The sequence below is a fragment of the Heterocephalus glaber genome, unplaced genomic scaffold (genome assembly GCF_053883595.1).
Source record: "Heterocephalus glaber isolate CG9 unplaced genomic scaffold, H.glaber_assembly_v1.0 deba00001606, whole genome shotgun sequence".
NCBI lineage: Eukaryota > Metazoa > Chordata > Mammalia > Rodentia > Bathyergidae > Heterocephalus > Heterocephalus glaber.
The window spans coordinates 41,697,558-41,710,103 of NW_028258377.1; the positions used below are offsets into that span (position 1 = coordinate 41,697,558).

The 12,546-nt window shown below is 45.0% G+C and overlaps 1 protein-coding gene, 1 non-coding gene and 1 pseudogene across 10 annotated transcripts in view; all 3 read left to right on the forward strand.

Annotated features, from left to right (window-relative positions):
* On the forward strand, window positions 1–11,023 carry LOC101718735 (putative G protein-coupled receptor 160; annotated as a pseudogene). The gene is made up of 2 exons (XR_015444678.1): window positions 1–7,367; window positions 7,466–11,023. The product of XR_015444678.1 is annotated as a putative G protein-coupled receptor 160 (transcript).
* The window catches only part of Rufy1 (RUN and FYVE domain containing 1), a 46,500-nt gene that overhangs the window by 332 nt on the left and 33,622 nt on the right, over window positions 1–12,546 (forward strand). For all 8 annotated transcript variants that reach the window (XR_015444677.1, XR_204824.4, XR_002388527.2 and 5 more), the window contains exon 2: window positions 11,005–11,178. Coding sequence is in view for 5 of the 8 variants with exons in the window: in XM_004836712.4 (XP_004836769.2) it covers window positions 11,005–11,178 (174 nt within the window). In the remaining 3 variants the exon portion in view is untranslated. The remainder of the gene's footprint in view (window positions 1–11,004; window positions 11,179–12,546) is intronic.
* On the forward strand, window positions 9,148–9,285 carry LOC147823036 (small nucleolar RNA SNORA79). Its single transcript, XR_015444899.1, has one exon. It is a non-coding gene; the product is annotated as a small nucleolar RNA SNORA79 (small nucleolar RNA).

Sequence of the window (12,546 nt, forward strand, 5' to 3'; positions counted from 1 at the left end):
TCCGCGTGGCGGCGGGGTCGGGAGCGGCGCCCGGGACTCAGCCTGAGCCCGGCCGCCTCAGCCTCCTGCCCCGCGGGGTGCAGCGGGTCCGCCCCGAGGTCCCGGGCCCCGACCCGAGGGAGCGCGCGGCCGTGACGGGCGCTGGACATCGGGGAGGCGGACTCGCGCTCCGTCCCTGAGCGCGGCGGTCCTCGGCCACACGCAGAACCGAGACGATTTCGCACGATTTCGCTCGATTTCGCTCGGGCCCGCGGCGAGAAGCCCTGCTGCTGGGAACGAACGGGTCTGATCACCTACGTGGGTCTTTTTACTAGTAAAGTTAATAAAAAGTCTGTAAATGGACCGAACCTAGTTAGTTGCTTGAATTTGAATAGTTACTGCCCAGTATAAATATTAATACTATTCATACCAATTTTTCGATTTGTTTTTTGAGACAAGGTCTTGCTGTGTAGTTCGGGCTGGCCCTGAACTCAAAGGAATTCTGCCTCAGCCTCCCAAGTGCTGGGATTACAGGCCTGGCAACAATTACTTTTAATTTCATTAAAAGTTTATTTCATTAAATTAAAAGAAATTTATTTACCTTCGTGAATTTCTTTAAAATATTTTCTACATAAAGGCGGGTGATTTGTGCAGAGTGCACAACACGTCATAATGTGTTTGATTTTTTTTTTGCTGTGACAGTGGCACTCATTTTTCAGGTAATTTTGATAACATTCTGTATATTGCTTGTGTGCATTTCTTGCCGATCTTAAGCTTCTATGAAGTGAATGTTTTTCGAGTAATTTGTGCTGGTGTCGTTTCTTCACGATTTGTTTATCAATAATAAATTATCAGGGCCGGGGATTTAGCGCAGTGGCAACGCGCCTGCCCTGCAAGCACAAGGTCCCAAGTTCAATCCCCAGTACTGAAAAAAAAAACAAATAAATTCTCTAAACTTTAACATGGAAATCTTATGAGTACCCCATTGCTGGTGTGTATATATAATGTGCATTTGCAACTGCTCTATCACAAATTAGCTATATTACAATTTTTTATACCATTTTAATGTTTTACTGAAGGAATGGCAATATGATTTCCAGTCTGCTGCATCAGTACCTCTTTTTTGCATTATTGTAGGGTTTTATGTTTCCAGGTTTCCCTCAATCTATGTATGTGCATGATTTATCAATCCATTTCACAGATTTTACACCACAATGCTTTTCATAGTTTATGATTTCACCACTTTTTTTTTTTTTTTTTTTTTTTTTTTTGGCATGGGGATCGAACTCGGGTCCTTGCACTTTGCGAGGCAGGCGGTGGAACCACTGAGCTAAATTCCCGGCCCTCACCACATTTTGGCTTTATCTTTTTTTTTTTTTTTTGCTACCTGGGATCGAACTGAGGACCTTGCACTTGCCAGGCAAGCCAGCACCACTGAGCCACATCCCTGGCCCTGCTTTATCTTTCTTGTAGTGGTAAAAATGTTTGATTTGGCAGTACTGTGCCACAAAAGAAAGTTTCTTTTTGTAAAAGTTCTTGTGCTAGGAATATACTCCAGTAATCAATAATAACTATCTGCATATAATGTGTGATGTTCAGATAATCTGTTCATTAATTTCAAAATGACATCATAAGAACACCCATTCAAGCCAGGCATGGTAGTGCACACCTGTAATCCCAGCACTCAGGAGGCTGAGGCAGGAGGATCACCATGAGTTTGAGACCAGCCTGGGCTACATAGTGAGTTCAAGGTCAACCTGAATTACATAGTGAGACTCAAAAAACAAAACAAAACAAAAAAACCCTATGCATCGAAGGGTTTGCATTTTTTTGGCATGGACATATGAACCATTTTGCACACATAATTTGTATAACTTTACCCTGCGTTTGTGCCATTTTCCTTTGATATATTGGTGCAAGTGTAGACATCCTCACCATAAAGTCATACTTTCATCTGTCACTACATTTTTCCAGGTTTTACTGCACCTTTGAATGTACTAATTTTTTCTATGATTTTTCTTTTTCTTTTTTTTCTTTATGGTACCGGGGATCGAACTCGGTCCTTGCACTTACACAGCAGGCGGCTAAACCACTGAGCTAAATCATGGCCCTGTCTATGATTTTTCTAAATTTATTCAGGGGATCCTCAGTTCTGCAGGTGGTATTGTCAGAGAAATGTAAATAGTTCAAAATAGTCAAAAAAAGATTGTGTCACATGGCATTCTTTATATGTCTGTTGGCATGCATATGATTTTCAGACAAATAGACTCTAATATCTGGTGATGGTATTAGCCCCATAATTAATAATATACCTATGAATGGGCTGGAGTTGTAGCTCAGTGGCAGCACGCCTGCCTGACAAGCACAAAGTCCTCAGTTTCAAAATTTAAAATTCCCCCTGGCGAGGCATGGTGGCGCACACCTGTAATCCTCAGCTCTTGGGAGGCTGAGGCAGGAGGATTGCCACAAGTTACATAGTGAGTTCAAGCCCAGCCTAAACTACACAGTGAGACCCTGTCCTTAAAAAAAAAAGCAAAATGAAACAAATGTTCCCTAATGTCCAGCCTTAGCTGTCCCTAAACGCTCTCTCCACCAGTACTACCAGCACACACAGTCACTTGTACATCACGCACACACATGCCACACATACACATCACACACACCATACGCACATTATAAACATGTATCATGCTCACATCGCACACATCATGCACACACAGATCTCTTCCTCTTTTTACTTGGGTGCAAACTGTAAGGACACAGTGATTTCCAAGTGAACCAAGTTGATTCCTCAGGCACAGCAGCCACACCTGCAGGTGCCCAGGGCAGCCGTTGGACAGCACAGTGCAGAACATTCCCGTTGCTGTGGAAAGTGCTTCGGGGTGGAGCTGAGCAGACTGGAGTCCTTTCAGAGCCTCAGTGTGATGTGCCTTTGTGGTGATGTGCCATGGCTCCGAACGGTGGCATGATGGCTCTCCCAAGTGATGTGTGTTTCAATCCTGGTGGTAGGAAGTAGGACTAGAGGTAGTAGTGGAGCCCACTGAACCCAGGACCGACTGCCCTGGCTCACCATCCTTCTGGAGACTTCTGCACAAATCGAGGTGTTGTGTGGTCTGCCCCTTGACTGTCTCGGGCATGGATCTTTCCGAGGCCCCTGCATTAGCTCCCGCCACTCAGCAAATCAGCCATGCGGCCTTGATGGGGACGTTTTCTGGGAAGTGTTGTTAGGTGATTTCACCGTGTGGACACTGTAGCACATATTTACACACCCTGGACAATGTAGCCTTCTCTACACCAGGCTGTGTGGTGTGGCCCATCGCTCCTCAGCTGCAAACCCATGCTTGGCACTGCACTGACTACTGTAGTGGGCTCAAGCCCTGCCTGAACTACAGAACGAGACCCTGTCTCAAAAGAAAAATGGTTTTCTGTCCTCAATAATAAATTAACCTAGGGCCGGGGATTTAGCTCAGTGGTTTCGCCGCCTGCTGCACAACCGCAAGGACCCGAGTTCGATCCCCAGTACCAAAAAAATAAAATAAAATAAAATAAATAAATTAACCTAGCTTACAGTAACTTGTGCCTCATAAACTTTTTTTTTTTAACTTTTTAAATCTTGGAATAATGGCTTAAAATACTGACATTATATGGCTGTATAGACATCTTTATATCCTTATTACATGAGCTTTTTTCTATTTTTAAAACTTTTTTTTTTTACTTTTTTGTTAAAAACCATAACACAGAGCACTTGCCTAGCATGCATAAAGCCCTGGGTTCATTTCCCAGTAACACACACACACACATACAAAACCAATAGAACAGTGGTTACCAGACCCTGAATGGTTAACGGGTAAGGGGCGCTGCTGGCTAGGAAGAGTAACTTCTAGTATTCTATAGCACCATAGAATAAGTACGATCGGCAACAGTTGATTGAATATTTCACAACAGCAGAGAGGGTTTTTTGGTGTTTTGTGGGCGGGTTTTTTTTGGTACCAGGGATGGAACTCGGGACCTTGCGCTTGCGAGGCAGGCAGTTGCACCACTGAGCTAAATCCCAGCCCAGCAGAGAGGGTTTTGAGTGTCGCAGCACAGGAAAGTGATACCTATCTGAGATGATAGATAGGCCAGTTACCCTGATCTGATCATTGCCCTCGTATACAGGTACCTAAATGTCACACTGTAGCCCATAAATATCCATCCTTACTATGTGTTAATTAAAAATAAAAGTACAGGGCCGAGGATTTAGCTCAGTGGTTTCACTGCCTGCTGTGCAGGCGCAAGGACCCGAGTTCGATCCCTGGTACCAAAATAAAATAAAAATAAAAGTACATTTTAAAAACAACAAAATTAAGACACAGAAATACACATTAGCTTGGGCCAGTGTAAGGTCAGGATCATCAGTGTTATCATCTTCCACTTCCACATCATTTTTTCCCTAAATGGTGCCTTCTGGATTACCCCTTGAGGGTTACTTTTTAGTCATAGTGGGCCCTCAAGTTACAACTGACCTGACACATGAACAACTTGAATTAATTAGGTTAATGGAACAGTCATCTGCCTCTTGTTATCTGTAGTGTGTACCCAGGTAAACACCCAGATCTCAGCTGTATTGACTTAGAACCAACTTGAGTTACAACCAGCCCTCGGAACCGATTGAGTTGGTAAGTCAAGGGTCCTCTGTAACATTTTTCTTAAATAGAAGGAGTATTTGTTGCCGGGGCTGGTGACACACGTCTGTAATCGCAGCACTCTAGGAGGCTGAGGCAGGAGGATTCCAAGTTCAAGTAGAAAGATCCTGTCTCAAAATAAAAAGTAAAAAAGAACTGGGGATATAGCTCAGTACAGAAGCCCTAAGTTTAACCATTAGTACAGGGGGAGGAATACATACTAAAATAACTATAATAAACATAGTGTAGTAGATACACAAACCATTAATAACCATTTATTAACACTATCAAATACAGACATTCCCCATTTAATGATCTACCTGTTCAATGACTTTCAGACCAACAACCGAGGCGTGTTCTTCAGACTTACAGCCTGTCTTTGTTTTGCACAGTTCTGTAGGTGTTGTTGATAGAGTCTCAGCGTCTTTTTTTGTACAGTGCACCTTATTTATACAGTCCTGTCACTTTTGCTGGTTGTACTGTACAGCACAGTACTATAGTTTTAGATTCTGTTATATATTACAGTACTGCATGTAAGAGTTGTGCAAATCAAAGCCAAGTCATCCAGCTGGAGTTTCCTCTGGCCATCTCTTTGTTCTGAATATTGTAATGTACATAGTACACACAATTCCTCCTTTAGCGACCAGTTCAGTTAAAAACCTCGTCACAGGAATGTGACTCGGTCGTAAACAGGAAGGTCTGTATTGCAGCACATAATTGGATGATGAACTTTCATACCACTGACCATGTTTACACTAACATTGCCTGCCACATGTGAGGGATGTGTCGCACTGTAGTTTGCAGCAGCTTCAGTGTCACTGGGTGATGAGGATCTTTCTGCTTCCCTGTAATCTTGAAATTGGCCCATTGCTGACTGAAATGTCATTATGCAGCATGTGACTATAATAAACATCAGCTGTTCATTGATAAATCAAATGGGCTGTGCCCAGCCAGAATAATAAATAATAAATGTGTGATGAACAAATCCACGTTGGAAAGTCCTTATTTCCCATTTAGATAGTGACAGAGGCAGGAGCCCGCACTCAGTGTGCCTGGTTTCAGGTCTGCCTGAGCCTTCGTCCCCCTCGTCCTCCTGTGACGCTGGGCGGCGGCCGGGCTGGCTCCTGGGTGTGCACTGGGTGTGCAGCCAGTGCAGCTGGAGGGCCAGGTGCTCAGACGTGCTGTGCTTGAAGTGTTTTCTTTGATTTGTGTTGTGTAACTGAAGGCCAAGGACCAAGGAGCCTGGGAGGACCACAGCCCAGGCAGTCAGGGAATCCTGTGGCCTCTCCCGCCCTCCTTCCCCACGGCAAGCACAGGTGGTGCAGGGTGGACCAGACGAGAGGCAGGCCCAGGGAGGGCCTCGAACCCACTCCACCTCTGAGGTGACATCCCAGGCCAGTAGGGCCCTGGAAGTGGGACAACTTCCACACAGAATTTTGCACTGGTCTTGGCCAATTGTGTGGCTGCCCCAACGTGATAGGTAGCAAAGACCAAAGCTTGAACCCAAACTGTCTCTCCAGTCTATGCTCTTAGTCACACTACCAGTCTCCCTGTGTCTTCAAAGAACCTCATATGTAAAATGTCATAATAGAGTCTACCTGCATGTTTTTAATTAGTCGTTTTAGAGAAAGTATTAATTAACTGCCAGTCAATCTGGAAAAATGTGAACATGGCTTCCAGAGAGCTGAAATTCAGAGAACTCCTGGGCTGGGCTGTGTGGCTGGTCCCTGAGGGTCCACAGGATTTGAAGCTATGAAGTAGGTGGGGAAGGACTGGGCTCTGGGCAGGGTGCCCTGCAGAAGCCAGACAAGCAGGAAAACAGCGGCCCCCACTTCGGCCAGGGCAGGGCCAAACTGGCCCATTGTTGCTCACCTCACTGGAGTAGGGAGGGCAGGAAGAGTTTTCAGAGGGAGCAGTTTTGGAGCAGAGTTCGAGCATGAACAGCACCCTTGCCAGATAACATTTTGATGGCAGCCCTTTTTTTTTTTTTTTTTTGGTACCGGGGATTGAACTCAGGACCTTGTGCTTGCAAGGCAGGTGACAGAACCACTGAGCTACATCCCCAGCCCCGACATGGCTGTGGACTGCTTTGAGTGCTGTTTAAAAATGTCACCCATCTCGAGCTTTGGCCAGTGGTTTCTGCTGGTGGACTCCAGAGGAAGGTGTGCCCTGGAGCCCCAAGAGGAGCAGCAGCAACTCAACTTCCAGAGATAACCCGCACCAGCAAAGGATAGGTACATAGCATTGTGGCATAGCAAAATGAAGTGCAAGGAAGCAACAGTGACATAATTGAAGGCAGCAAAATCAAAATAAAATAGGATCACTGGTTAGGAAGACTCTGGAGACTCATCTGGTCATCCCATCTAGGCCTCCTCCAAGCAACACCACTTGGCAGTCGTCAGGTTGGCAGCTGTTTCTGTGTCCTTGTGACAAGAACCTGTGATGGAACTTTTTCAGATAAGGTCAAGTTAAACTACACTATGTGAATGGAAAATAAAGTAAAGCAGTGTTTTATCCTGTATTTTTCAGCACGTCTTCTTGAAATTTAAAAATATGACCTCTTTTTCTTCAGATAGCTGCTCTTTTCAGAACCAGTTACATCAAACAAATCAGCCTCTAGATGCTACTTTTCTGTTGTTCTTGATTGTACTTGGGAAAATATTACTAAGTGTCCTGACACTAGGAATGAGAAGAAAAAACAGCTATCAAAATTTCATGGAATGGGGCCCAGGGATTTAGTTCAGTGGTTCCGCTGCCTGCCTCCCAAGTGCAAGGACCCGAGTTCAATCCCCGGTACCAAAAAAAAAAATTTTATGGAATGTTTTTGTGTTTCATTAGCATTTGTTCATTTTTAATTTTTGGTAAACATTTCCATTATATCCTATTTCAGGGATTTTGTACTTTTAGGTATTAGGTTTACTAAATACCATATCTGCCTCTTTGCTCAAATTATTCTCTTTACTTATGGCTTTTTGCATTATCCAGTCTTCTTAGTATCTTGTATAGATTATTGCCTGAATTTCTCTAAACTCACCGAGCTATCATCTAAATGTCAGAAGGCGTTTTATTTCTTGGCAGTAATTTTGATTTGGATTTCAGTCCTTGCTTAGGTTTTGGGAGAACCAGGTATCTACCAAAGCCTGAAGGCACAGACTATTTCTTACCAATGTCCTGTCCATGTCAGCATTCAGAGTTACTGCCTGTCACTTTCCATGATGCTAATTTTATTCATGGCTTTCATAACCTCTTGGTCAGAAGTTATTACCTTGGTACAGGCTATTCAAATAACTTCCTATATGAATGAGCCTATCTTGTATTTTCCTTCTTCATCCCTCCCTAGTTACATTGTAAACTCTAAAAGAATACTCTTGCCCAAGCTCATTGACTGTGTTCTTGGTACCTGGTTACCATTTGTACTGCTTCAGGTATTCATTCTTTTACTTGAAGTACAGATTCCTGCATATATTGAGTTGAACATTCCCTAGTTGTACTTTGTCAGTAGTTTTCTCATTACCACCATTTGTTGGTTTAATTGTCACAAGCTTTATTTAAGAAATACCTCATTATCCATAGATCCACTTATCAACTGGAAATGCTGCTTCTTCATTCTACTTACAATGCATAATTTTAGACAAATTGAAAAGCCTGTATCAATAATAATTTGTTAATATGTTGTCATTTTAAAACTAAACCAATTACAATAAAAATCATAATCTTAGAAACAGGAAAGAAAGATGACTCAGGATGTACCAAAAAGTGGGACTAAACTGAAGCTCTTTCCCCTCTAACCTTTTATACTTTTCCAGCATACTTTGGGGTTATGATACAGTTTATTAAATGTTTTCTTTTAAAAACAATATAATGCCAAGAAGTTCTTATGTCTATTCATAAATAAATTTATTAATACAAAGTGAAATAAGTTAACATTTGACCATACTGATGTTTTTGTTGCCCCAAAAAACTGGATACAAAATGTTATATAAATCTGAGATTTCACCAACTTTAAAATATTAATTTAAACATTTTATGGGCCAGGGATTTAGCTCAGTGGTTCTGCTGCCTGCCTCACAAGCGCAAGGACCCGAGTTTGATCCCTGGTACCAAAAAAAAAAGAGTAATTTAAACATTTTATCATATTTAAAAAATAAAAACCATTTTCTTTAAAAAAAAAGTATGTCACCCGTGCTGGGGCCAGGAGTATATTAAGCATGTGTGAGATATTAGGTTGTACCCCCCGCACTGCCCCCCCAAAAATTACTCACTTGGCCCCACAGTGATTGTGTTGTGCACAGTTGCCTTATTTGGGTTTTTGGAATTTGTTAAAGGAAAAATATAAATGGTTAAAATCCAACCATAGAAAAGAATATTGGGCATATAGTAAATTCTTCCCCCAGACTGTCCCCAATCCTATTGTATCTTCCTGGATGTCTCTGCACATAGCTGGCTGCTCTCTTTTCTCAGTAGTTTCACACACTGGGTGCTCACACACCAGGCACTTACTTCCTGAAGACTGTTCCTCCTATGGCCCTTGGGCCTGGCACTAGGACTTTAGGTCATCATAAATTAAAATTTGACTTTCTTCACTCAGAGGAGATAAGGATAATGGGATTATCTATGCTGAGATTTGCAGGATCAAACACTTAATAAATTAAAATACACACACACACACACACCCTACATCTTGCTTTTAGAGTTCTTTTAAAGGATGAGTAGCAAAGCGTGAATGTTCATAAAAATGTGCTCAGCCAGAAGGCATCTGCCACTTAAAATTATGTAGCTAGACCTGTCTGTAGTTCAGCTCTTCTGGCGGTTGAACCCAGAGGATCACTTGAACCCAGGAGTTCGCAGTTAGCCTGGACAGAATATTTTTAAAATTTTATTTCACTGTTTTTCTCAGTTTGTAAAGAATTGTGGCACCCCTCTGTAATTCAGATTCGGTAGAGAATTCCCAGAGCCCCTCTTTCACTCAGGGACCTTGGGGGGGGGGGGGTGTTTTGCTGTGTTTTGTGGCACTGGGGATTGAATCCAGGGCTCTTATACAGGGGCTTTCCCTAGCCTTTGAAAAATTTATTTTCAGATAAAAGATGCTTAACTGCCCAAATCGCCCAGCAAAGAGCTAGAAGCCACCCTTTCCCCCAAGACGTAAGCTTCCTGGGTGAAAGCAGAAATGACCTCAGGAGTCTCCCCTCTCCTGGGTCCCGCATCCGACCGCACCGAGAGGGAAGGAGCCCAGCCCAGGGCCGTCGCGCAGCGGTGCGGGCTGAAGACCGGAAGTCGCTCCGCGGGCTCGGGGTTTGGGAGCCTCCGCAGTTCTTGGGTTGTTGTCGTATCGTCTCCTTCCTGTTGAGGTTTTCCGTTATCTCCTCTGCCAAGCATCCGTGCACTGAAGGCTTCTAATTTCTACTTTTAGGGCTGGGGCTGGGGCTCAGGGCAGAGCACTTCCTAGCACCTGCAAGACCCTGGGGTCGAGAGTCCTCCGGGTGGAAGGTGAAATTTAAGAATAATTAAGCCACTCCTATCTGACTGCTTTACTTGACCCACTTGCCCCCTTCGCAGCCAAGAGGACAGGTTTCGATCGCTCCTTAGCAGCTCGCCCTAACCTTCGTGGATTTTGGCGAGACATTCCAGAAGTTTGCGTCCCAGGGTGTCTCCATATTTCCTTAGACCTTTATCACAAATCCACCTTCTTAATGTCCGTCCGGGCCTGGCAGGGCAGGGCTGCGGGCCTTTGCGGTCGCCCGGACGCGGCGTCCTGGCTGAGGGAACTGTCGGCCGCGCTCGGCCCAAGTCCGGTGTTAAACACAGGGAGAAAAGGAGCGAAACAGAAACGTAGCTGAGTTCGCTTGACTCTTAACCGTCTTAATTCCCAGAAAGGTTTGTAAAATTCAGGACTGTCCACTACTCATGGATGAAAGGTCGGCGGCGAGGGGAATCGGAGTCCGGAACTGTTGGGCGGGAAGCGCGCCCGTCCGGTCACACAAAAGTGGCTCCAAGGTCCGGGCGGGCGGAGAACGTAAAATGGCGCCCGCCGCTCGTGGGCGTGGTCTCTGCTGATTCACCCAATAGGAGTACGGGGGCGGGACGCTTAACCTGGAGCAGGCTCGGTACTTTAAAATGGAGCTTGCGCCCTTTTATTGGTCGAAAATGGTACAGGGTGATGGGAAAGACCAATCACTGTAAACCTTGGTAGAGCCCAGGTAAGGCTGTGGCCTCTGGGGAGTGGTGACCTGCTGACTGCGAACCCCAGTTATTAGCGCGTCTGCGCCCTGGGCACCTGGCTTTCCTCCGGTGCCCAGCGTCCCACCCCATCTCCCCCGACCTCCTCAGGCCACTAATGACTGTGGCCCTGCTCCTCCCACAGCTTCCAGAAGCCAGATGATGGAGGAGCGCTCCAACCTGATGCACATGATGAAACTGAGCATCAAGGTCTTGCTCCAGTCGGCCCTGAGCCTGGGCCGCAGCCTGGACGCGGACCACGCCCCCTTGCAGCAGTTCTTTGTGGTGATGGAGCACTGCCTCAAACACGGGCTGAAAGGTGAGCCTGGGCCGTCCGAGCGAGCGAGCGACACTCCGCTCAGCGTCGGCTTCACGTGTTCTGGTTGCATGGTGACAGCTGTGTGCAGAACAACTCCCTTGCCCTCGAGAAGCGATGCTCTAGGGCCGCGTTGTCCGAAAGAAAGGTGCAGAGACATAAATAGCTTTTAATTTTCTACAGCCACACTTTAGTAAAAAGAAACAAATGAAATTAATATGAATAATACATTTTACTGCACCTAGCATATCCGAAATATCATTTTGACACATAATCATTATTTTGAGGCTTTAGTAATGACATTTTACATTCTTTTTGATACCAATTTAAAAGTCCACTGTGTTTTATACTCCCAGCAAATCTCAGTTCAGTTCCTCATTAACACTGGCAAGTCCTCTGCAGGCAGCGTAGGTGGCTGGTCACTGCCTTGGACAGCGCAGTTCTAGAAGACAAGACAGGCACTAAACACAGAAGCAACCATAATTACAAAATGCTTCAAAGTCCAAGAAGCAAAGTGAGTTAAATGATAGAGAATTAAATAAAGAAACTTTGAGCTGTGGTGGGAGGGGAGGGTCTTTGTAGGGAGGTGAAATGGGAGCTGAGACCCGAGGAGAAGAGGGAGCCTGCGCCTCAGAGATGGAGGAGGGGAATAAAAATCCACGCAAAGGCCCTGAGTGGGACTGACCTCAGCTTGAGGAGCACTCCTGGAAATTGAGGCCTACTGAGAGAGAGCATGCAAGAGGAGGACAGGGGAGTGTGAAGGAACTGTATCATGCAGGGCCGTAAAGGTCATGTGAGGAATTAAGTTTATTTTACATGGATTTGGGGAAGGATTTTGGTGCAAGTTTTGGACAAAAAAAAAAAATCAGCATTAGGCTTAGGGTTAGCATTAGGATTTTAGGGTTTGGAGGACTTAGAGTTAGAGTGACCTAACTTGCACTTGTAAAAGAACTTCCAGCCATACCCAGAATGCATTGCAACGGTGGGAGGTGACACACTTGGGAGGGAGCAGGGAGACCAATTAGGTTACTAGAGCACTTCTGGTGAGGGATGGCAGTGATGATAGAAGAAATCAAGCATTGATGTTTCTATCAGGAGGAAGGAAAAGGGGGGAAGATCTCCAGGTGAGCATAGATGGCACCTGTTTTATTCCGGGCCAGTAGAGCACGGGCTTAGCAAGTGTATCAGAAGCCGTTGCCAGAGGGAGGAAGAGCTGATTTGTTCTTTGGCCATTCCCAGTCCCCGGGGCTGAATCAGAAGGGTCGAGCAGTGGTGCTCCCCACCTTTCACTTGGTGTTTGGGAGAAAGACTGTGGGCCCTGAAGCAATTTTGCGACATGTTCTTATGAATAACACTTCTGTTTTCCCTTTT